Below are 10,000 nucleotides of genomic sequence, written 5' to 3' on the forward strand. Positions count from 1 at the left end.
CATAACCCTTTTTAAGATCTGCAAAAGTAAAATAAACAGTAATGGGATTGGACAACGTAAAGTAGAATATTAAGCCATAAAATGGCATGATTTAAAATTCAGATGCAGTTTCACACAAAAACAAAATATGTTACACTATGGCATTTCATCCTTTATAACATTAAAAGGGATAAATTGAGTTTATAATTTATTATATTTATTTAAAACATAAATATTACCGTACTTGTTTAGATTTTTAGAAGGCACCTTAACTTTTTACATTTACAATTCTGTGTTTGCTGCATAAAAACATGGGTCGATAATTGCAATCATTTGACCATAAGCAGCTGAAAAAAATGTATTGGAAATGTAAAATTGATTCTCTGTCACTAGGGGGCGCTTTAGGAGCGCTGAAATATTACGGTTTCCATAGCAACAGCTGTATACAAACCAGCATTAACGCAGTTTTATCAGACATGAAATGAAAATTCCAAGGACATGTTTCTGAGGACAGTAACGGAGGAACGCCATCAAATGTAGCGAAGTAAAAGTAAAGTTTTTTCACTATAAATGTACTTGAGTAAAAGTACCTATCTTTAAATATACTCTAAAAGTTCTAGTTACCCCAAAAATTTACTTTTTTTTTTTTACTTTTTTTTTTTTAAATTTACTTAATTTTTTACTAGATTGTGCCTTTTTTTTTTTTTCAAATTTCAAATTTCAAATGAAGTTAACAATATTAATATTAATCTAAATTTAGGTTTGGATATATTTATGGTAGTTAATTTACAAAATACCCTCATGGAACTTGATCGTTACTTAATTACGTTTGCAAATTATGATAAAAATATTCAAGATTTTAACATCCTGAACGGTACATTTTTAAATCATATATGTCAATGATCAAAATCTCCTCCATTATACAAGGTTTTCTCTAACACATTTATTTTTATAATGAAGTTTCTTAAAGTTGTGAAAAATTTAAAAGCTACATCTTTTGTATTATTTCTGTTTTGTTTTTTTTATTCCTTACCATCTTTGTAACTTCTGTTTTTGTTGCCTGTTTTACTCTAATGTTGTTTCATGTCCTTTAATAAAAAAAAATACATTAAATTAAAAAACATCTCTGGTTTTCAGTGTCATATGATCCTTTAGAAATCATTCTAAAATGTTGATTTATTATTAGAATTATCAATGTTGGAAACCGTTGTGCTACCAAATATTTTTTTGGAACCTGAGATACTTTTTTCAGGATTCTTTAATGAATAAAAAGTTAAAAAGAGCAGCATTTATTCAAAATAGAAATCATTTCTAACAATATAAGTCTTTGCTATCACTTTTTTATCGGTTTAACACATCCTTGCTAAATAAAAGTAATAATTTAAAGTAAAAAAAGAAAGAAATTAAAATTTACAGACCCCAAACTTTTGAACAGTAGTGTATATTGTTAGAAAAACATTTGTATTTTAAATAAATGCTGTTTGTTTTAAGAATCCTAAACAAAAAGTATCACAGGTTCCAAAAAAAATATTTTTTCCAGCTTTCTAAAGCATCATGTGACGCTGGAAACTGGAGTAATGATGCTGAAAATTTCAGCTTTGATCACAGGAATAAATTAGATTTTTAATGTATATTAAAATAGAAGAATGTTATTTTACGTCATAATAATATTTCACAATATTACATATATTTTCAGTATTTTTGATCAAATAAACTCAGCCATGATGAGCATTAGAAACTGCATTAAAAATCGTACTGATCCCAAATTTTTGAACAGTAGTGTATATTGTTAGAAAATATTTCTATTTTAATTAAATGCTGTACTTTTTAACATTTTATTTTCCAGCATTAATAATAAATCAGCAAATTAGAATGATTTCTGAAGGATTATGTGATTTTATAATTGTTATAATAATTTTTTTTTAAATCTGCAATTTTTTTTCTTATTTTAAGCAACTGTTGTAGTTATCATTATTATTATTATTGCTAAAAAACATATGAAAATAAATAAATAATATATTTTTTTAATTATAATTCATTATTATAATTAATATTAAGTAAAAATAATGTAAGTAAAAATCGTATTATTAAAAAAATAAGAATAATATAATTTTAAACTTATAATTTAAAATGTAATCTTTTTTATTTTGTTGTCAATTTGTTTTTTTAGATCTTATTTTAAGCAAATATTAATATTTTGGAAATTATTTTAAATATTATTATTTGTTTATTTAAAAAATAAAATGTATACTTTTTTATAAATTAATATTGTTTTATAATTATAATTTATAATGTTGATAGTGTTTTATTTTTATTGGCCATTTGTTTTTCGATCTTATTGTAAGCAATTATTATTTTTTCAGTATTTTTGATCAAATAAATTCAGCCTTGATGAGCATTAGAAACGCATTTGAAAATCGTACTGATCCCAAACTTTTGAGCAGCAGTACACTTAAGTACATACTTGAACTTTTCTTTCTCTCTCTGTTTCTCTCTGTCTCTGTGCAGTAATCTGGATATTCAATAGAAGTTTGTCTCTCCGTGGGACTGAAGCTGTTTGGCCGGTTCCTGTTCTCCAGGATGGATTCAGCTCTTCTAAACACAAACTGAAGAACCTTCCAGACAAAAAACATATTCCTTTTCTACCTGGGTGCCACTTCCCAATCAAATCCCTTCAAGACCAACGTTAGCTCTCAGAAAATCCAGTGTGTGTGTTTGTGAATCCGAACGCCAGGACGTTTAATGACGTGCATCGACCCTCAAACACATCTTGTCACACCTATAATGCACTAGACTAGATTTAATGTCTTCAATCATTCCTTGAAGTCACTCTTTTCCCATCTGTCAGCGATCTTGAGTCCACAAGTCCAGCGTGGAGCTTCCTCATTATGCAATATGAACTTCTCTCTGTTTTTGCATGTACTAAATTACATGATGTATTTTATTTTGGTGTACATCTGAGATGTTCGGAGTTAAAATATGAGATAAAACTGGTGGTTTTGAGACTGAAAACATATCATGTGACGCTGGAAGCTGCTGTGAAACCGCTGGAGCCACAACATATCAGCATCACCAATCGAGCGTCAGCCATGTGAGTCCTGTCTTTTTCTATCAGTCGTGTACATTTCTTTCAGATGAATTGAATTTTGTTATAGATCATTGTAAAATCATGGTTTTTCATGATCATTGTGTCATTGGTCAATCATGGTTTTCATTAAAACTTGGGGAATTCGCTCTATTCAGGTCAACACACTGCAGAAAATCAATTATTTAGTTAATATTTCTATCTTGTTTTTTGAAGTAAAATGCCTAAATATCTTTAAAATGAGATGCATTTATTTGAGAATTAAATTGTTAATGTTAAAACTTTTTGAGACTAATATTTTCTTTTTTATTATTATTATTATTAATAAAAATAACTTTATTATAAATGTATTATTTAAAAATCCATATTGTGTTCAAGGGGAGATTTTTTTTCTTTTGAAATAGTGTTTTATTTCATCTACATAATTGTATGGATGTTTATTACATTTTTTTTTTTTATGGAACTGTTGTTATCATTATTATTATTGAAAAAAAATCATATTATTAAAAAATATAAATATATTTTTTAATTATAATTCATTATTATAAATATTATTATAATTTATATTTATTAAGTAAAGGTAATCATATTATTAAAAAATATGAATAATATAATTTATAATTATAATTTATAATGTAGATAGTTTTTTATTTTATTAGCAATTTTATTTTAAGCAATTATTAATATTGTGAAAATTATTTTAAATATTATTATTTGTTTATTTTACAAAATTAAATGTATATATTTTTTTAATTAATATTGTTTTATAATTTTATAATTTATAACGTATATCGTTTTTTATTTTATTGGCAATTTGTTTTGTTAGATCTTATTTTAAGCAGTTATTATTATTAATAAATTAATATTATTAACAATATGAATAATGTAATTTTAAAATTATAATATATAATGTAAACCATGTTTTATTTTATTGTCAATTTGTTTTTTAGATCTTTATAATTATAATTTATAATGTAGATCTTTTTTATTGGCAATTAAATTAACAAATAATAATATTTAAAATAATTATTATTTAAAAACTTCAATCTTATTTTAAGCAATTATTATTATTGTAAAAATTATTTTAAACATTATTTGTTTATTTTAAAAATAAAATACTTTTTTATAAATTCACATTGTTTTATAATTATAATTTATAATTTAGTATAGGTTTTTCGCGTCACCAATGCGTCACAAATAAATGCATCTTATTTTAAGCATGTTTTAAGGCAGTATTAAAACAATATATTTTTATGGTGCATTATGTGCTCTCAAGTCAATATCTATAATGATAAAATCTCACAGATTTTGTGAGCGAAAGGACGTGATAAAAAAGTGACTGAACAGTATATTTGTGTTCATTCAACATGAAATCAGACTGAACTGTGACAAAAGCTCAAAACGTCCCAAAGGTGATTTCAACTTTTAAAACTTTGTCATTCTGCTTTTTTAAGCTTTATTCCATTTCAAGAGTTTCTTAGATAGTTTTTCTTTAAAAAAAATGTTGTATTTATTGTCATCTTGTATCTATGTAATTTTAATGGATGTCTATGAAAACTTTATAGTTTTTTATATTTTTTTAATGTCTTCTTTTGTTTTGTCAAAGCTAATTTCAGATGCGCTAAATATCATAATCATAGTCACAACAGGAATTTAAAGGAAATGTATGTAAGAAATTTATTTCAGTTAATCATAAAATGGCCCTGACATATCACTAGACATTAAGAAATCATGTTCATTTCAAATACTTATATCACTGACAACAGTGGTCCGGCCAGGATATTGTCATCTAAAAGTGAGAGTTGCAGCCCACGACTGATGTTATTGTTGTCATTTTGTGTTTTGGTCTGAGGCTCCACCCTCCAGCTATCTACCAATCACGAAGTCAGTAGAGTTTTGTCATCCGGGTTGCCAGCTCTGTTCCAGCTGCAGCTATGAACCAGTGTTGTTTTCGTCAATGATGACGATGACGAAATCATTTCGTTGACGCCACTTTTTTCCATGACGAAAACGAGACGTTGACGAGATAAAAATGGCTCATTGATGACTAAAACATGACGAGACGTGTGTGAGTTTTCGTTGACGAGACGAGAATAGACGAAAATGTTAGTGGGTGGTCCGTCAGACGTTTAAAATGCATGACATTTCTGCTTATTGTGCATGCCAATTAAAACCGAAAAAAGTATCTGCCGCTATGGCAAGCCGTTTTAGCATTAAATGCTCTTTGCCATACTAGTATGGCAAGCCGTTTTAGCATTCCATCCTTGTTTGTCTTTTATGTTCTAAAACATTCCTTCATTATTGTAATTATTGGTAAAAAAAAATAGTCCGGAAGCTCACATTGTGTTGAACTATAGATCTGCTATTTTCACAACTTATAAGTGACACTACCCAACAGCAAAATACTTACTGACCTACATTAATTTGTTAAAAGACTTTTTCCCCTTTTTTTGACTAAAACTAGACTAAAACCTTTTTGACTTTTCGTCGACTAAAACTAGACTAAAACCTTCTTGACTTTTCGTCGACTAAAATTGGACTAAAACTATCACATATAGAAGTGACTAAAATTTGACTAAAACTAATAACCATTTTAGTCCAAAAGACTAAGACTAAGACTAAATCTAAGATGGTTGTCAAAAACAACACTGCTATGAACGTGTCAGATAAAACATGTATAACGTTACGAAACCTAAAAGACCTCGTTATGAATCCGAAATACGTCGTGACAAAGTCTGAAATAAAACAAGGATTTGTATAGGAGATGCCTTTGAAAGATGGAGACGGCTGAAAACGGAGAAGAATTTGAAGACAGACGCCAACTTTGCTAATTTTCGGGATGTTCTAAAACGCTTAACGTGAAAAACGTTTAACGTGGCTTAACGTACGTAAAAAAACGACCAGGAAACCCCAAATTTCTGTCAAACCTTACTTGGAACAAACACTAACTACTATCAAAAGAACGAGCCCTTATTCCACAGATAAAGTGAATAATATCTCGTTAAGCGTTTTCTCCCCCATAGAAGCCCATTATAAGGAAACTGCTTAAAAAAATGGAAAAAACGCGAATGACGTCGGGTGTTTTTCCCATGGTTTTTCCGCTCAGAGTTGCTTTTTTTTTTCAACTTCAGGCGCTCAGAGCGCTTCTGCAAAAACGCAAGGCACAGCAGGTGGCGAAAACGCGCATAAGCGGCGCGCAGAACGCTTACTGCCAACAGAAAACCATAAAGTTGCTTTTTTTTTCAACTTCAGGCGCTCAGAGCGCTTCTGCAAAAACGCAAGGCACAGCAGGTGGCGAAAACGCGCATAAGCGGCGCGCAGAACGCTTACTGCCAACAGAAAACCATTAAAAAAAGGCGCCTCTCACTGCAAAAACGTGTTCGGTGTGATCGGGGCCTAACGGTGCGTTCACACTACAGCGTCAAATCTACGCTCAGTGCCGCTGGCAACGCTACAACGCCACTGCTTTGGGGTGTGTCAAATTTAGGGCAGAGCACGCCTCTGAAAAACAATGTTCGACACCGTATTTACGTTCCATTGTCTTCTTTTAACGGCGGTTCGCAAACTAAACTGTAGCGTATACTAACAACATGCAAAGTACATTTACTTTTCCGTGAATTTTTCAATATGTGATTTCAGCTCAGTAATCCGCCAGTTTCGGAAACACGCGTCATAGTCTTTCCTTGCCTACTTCTCACACCGATTGGTTGTCGCCCAGCGTTTTGCGCTCAAGATTTGCATAAAGTTGAGGAATGTCCAACCTTTTGACGCTTTCAGCTGCTCTCAACGCCTTCTTCGCGCCGCTTCCAATCCCAAAATGCACCACGCGACCGTTTACGTTCAACTTCCACATGAATGAATTGAAAACGCTCGCTTCGTGCCAGTGTGAACGCACCGTAATAGGTTCTATTGTATTTTGTCGCGTCGCCCCCGCGCCGCTCGCGTCCAGTGTAGACACGGTGTTACAGTACATCTTTACGAAATATTTGGCTAATCGCCATTAGTAAATTTTTGCGATACATAATTACTTCGCAAAACATCTCTCGTGAAGCAACAGAAGAAAAAAAATACTGTGTAGGACTCGTCACTTGCCATTGGAAGCTCCTTGTAGCAGCCTAGGTTCCTGCTGGATCCTGCAGCTTAGCTGGCAACCTGGAGCGGGAGGGGATACACCATTCTACAGTATTTTGAAAGTGATTGCAGTACCAGTTTTGGCCACAATCCTACATACGGTTCCTTTAAATAGACGTGTATATAATCAATCTCTCCAGGGAATCTTTTGGTTCAGTTCAAGTTCAAAAATGCAGGATAATTGCTTAATTTTTTCAAATCAAAAACAAAAATGCATTTAAAATGGAATGAAAAATTAGATTTAATTTTACGATTTAATCAACGCGTTTTCAAATCCAGTGGCAATACTTTCTACATTTTTAATGTCCATTTTAAAGTGCTTTAGTCACATGTAAACGTGCAAAATGAGTTTGAAATCAAACCTGCATCGTTTCATTTTGGGTTTTAAAGTATAAAATGGCCTTTTTTGAAAAGTGAAACTCAATATTATCAAAATCAATCCCATTCGTCATATTTCATGGTGCGAGTCTTTGTAGTATAATGTATAATATGTTTTAAAGCGTAATAATGTACTGTATGTGTGAAGTACTCAGAGTTTCTTTTTCAGGGCTGCATGTCATTCAAAACATTTGATTTATAGCTCTAGTGTCCAAGTATGTGATCTACAATCTGCCCTCGGTGTGTGTGTATGAGAGTGTTTGACTATATATTTTTGCTTCTTTGTTTGAGGAAGGTCTGTGCTATATTTTAGGCTTTGTCATTTCTGGTGAGACTCGGTGCATGTGAACCAAACCAAGTAAGTAAGCAAGCGTCTGTAAGTGTCCGTCTCTTCTAACACTAAACATCCATGGCCTGTGTGTCTGTACAGATCATTAGTTGGTAATAATGATGTAAAAAATAAAAACCAATCATACGAATAAAGCCTACATGGAAGAAAAAAAACTCCTTTCACTCTGTGATTTTGCATTTATATTATGCTTTTGTGTGAGAGAATGAGTTTCTTCTAAGGTCTAAAACCATGTTTAGTGTATTCCAGGTAAAGAACAAATGACATGCAAAGAGTGTCAGCCACATTTATGGATGAATTTGCATTTACATTGTCTTTACAGACTTTGTATTTTAAAAACAGCATCAGATTTGTGACCCTGGACCACAAAACCAGTCTTAACCAACAATACTTGGACAACTTTAAAGGCGATTTTCTCAATATTTAGATTTTTCTCAGACTCTCAGATTCTAGATTTTCAAATTGTTGCATCTTGACCAAATATTGTCCAATCCTAACAAACCATTCATCAATGGAAAGCTTTTTTTAGACGATGTATAAATCTCAATTTTTTAAATGTATGACTGGTTTTGTGGTCCAGAGTCACATTTTTACTTGCCTCTGTAGTAAAATCAAACACAGTACAGTTTTTTTTAATGTACAACAAATAGGATAACTATGGAAGCCTGTTTTCACCACTGAATAAAAAAATAAAAAAGTAATTGTGACTTTTTTATCTCACAATTCTGAGTATTTTTCTTGCAATTGCGAGTTTACATCAGATTTAAACTCATTAACTATTATGAGTTACAAAGTCAGAGTTGCGAGATAAAAGTAAGAATTGTGGGAAATAAAGTCAACTGCAAGAAATAAACTCACAATTGTGAGAAATAAAGCCAGTTGCGGGATAAAATGTCAGAATTGCAAGAAATAAAGTCAATTGCGATATATAAAGTTACAATTTTGACTTTTTTTCAGAATTGTGAGATATAAACCCACAATTTGCGAGTTATAAAGTCCAGCTCTGAGGAGAAAAAAAAAAAGAGTTTATATCACACAATTTTAGGGGAAAAAGTCAGAATTGTGAGATAAAAGTTGCAATAACCTTTTTTTTTTAAATTCAGTGGTAGAAACAGGCTTCCTTGGATAACGGTTTTATTTATTTGTTGATTTAATGATTTATTTGTTTTTTCAAAATTTTTAATTTTTGTTCATTATTATTTTTGGTTGCTTGCTTTTTGTTGTGAAATATGACTCTTACATAATTTATTTTTCTTAAATTTTTCTTTTATTTCAGTTTCTGTTTATTATTGTTATTATTTGTTAAATATTTTCTAAAATATATTTATAGCATATATAATTTATAATATTCTATAAATATTATTTAAAAAATGTTATAATATCTGTTTCTCATATTGGTCTAATCAGTCTAATACTGATCATTTAACCCTAGATAGATACATGTCTTCAGTTAACATCATTTGTTTTTAATGCTTTTTGGTCATCATTTTAGTTTTCACGCTTCTGTTTTGATAGTGTAATGTTTCTTTTCATCCAGTGATGACCTGAAGAAACCAGCCGCTGAAGAAAGATGGAAAAATCACCAAAAACTCAAGCTGAATGTAAGATTTTCAGTGAATAATAAAAACACTTTTCTGCTCACCAGGGCTGCATTTATTTGATCAAAAATTCAGTAAAAACTGTAAAAATTGTGAAATATTATTAGAATTTAATATAACTGTTTACTATATAAATATATTCTAAAATGTCATTTATTTCTGTAATCAAAGCTGAATTTTCAGCATCATTACTGCACTCCTTAGTGTCACATGATCCTTCAGAAATCATTCTAATATGCTGATCTGCTGCTTAAGACATATCTGATTATCAGGTTATTTTGGAACCAATATTTTAGTGTAAAAATGATTCACAGATGAATAAATAGTTCAATAAAACAGCATTTATTTAAAATAGAAATCTTTTGTCCCATTATAAATGTCTTTAGTGTCACTTTAGATCAATTTAATGCAGCCTTGATGAATAAAAGCATCGATTTCTTTCAAAAAAGAGCAAATAAATTAAGAGCAGTAGCTTGATGT

The 10,000-nt window shown here is 30.4% G+C and overlaps 1 protein-coding gene and 1 long non-coding RNA gene across 2 annotated transcripts in view; one reads left to right on the forward strand and one right to left on the reverse strand.

The window, feature by feature from the left end:
• pip5k1cb (phosphatidylinositol-4-phosphate 5-kinase, type I, gamma b) overlaps positions 1-3,436 on the forward strand; it is an 88,037-nt gene extending 84,601 nt beyond the window's left edge. Inside the window, exon 19 of the mRNA XM_073848623.1 lies at positions 2,488-3,436. Within this exon, the coding sequence (XP_073704724.1) occupies positions 2,488-2,490 (3 nt within the window). The 3' untranslated portion in view covers positions 2,491-3,436. The remainder of the gene's footprint in view (positions 1-2,487) is intronic.
• A 2,643-nt stretch (positions 3,437-6,079) lies between these two features.
• LOC141344211 (uncharacterized) lies at positions 6,080-8,071 on the reverse strand. Its single transcript, XR_012356809.1, has 2 exons — positions 6,312-8,071; positions 6,080-6,189 (listed from the first exon to the last, which is right to left on the reverse strand). It is a non-coding gene; the product is annotated as an uncharacterized lncRNA (long non-coding RNA).
• Positions 8,072-10,000: the final 1,929 nt, after the last annotated feature.

The sequence above is a fragment of the Garra rufa genome, chromosome 10 (genome assembly GCF_049309525.1).
Source record: "Garra rufa chromosome 10, GarRuf1.0, whole genome shotgun sequence".
NCBI lineage: Eukaryota > Metazoa > Chordata > Actinopteri > Cypriniformes > Cyprinidae > Garra > Garra rufa.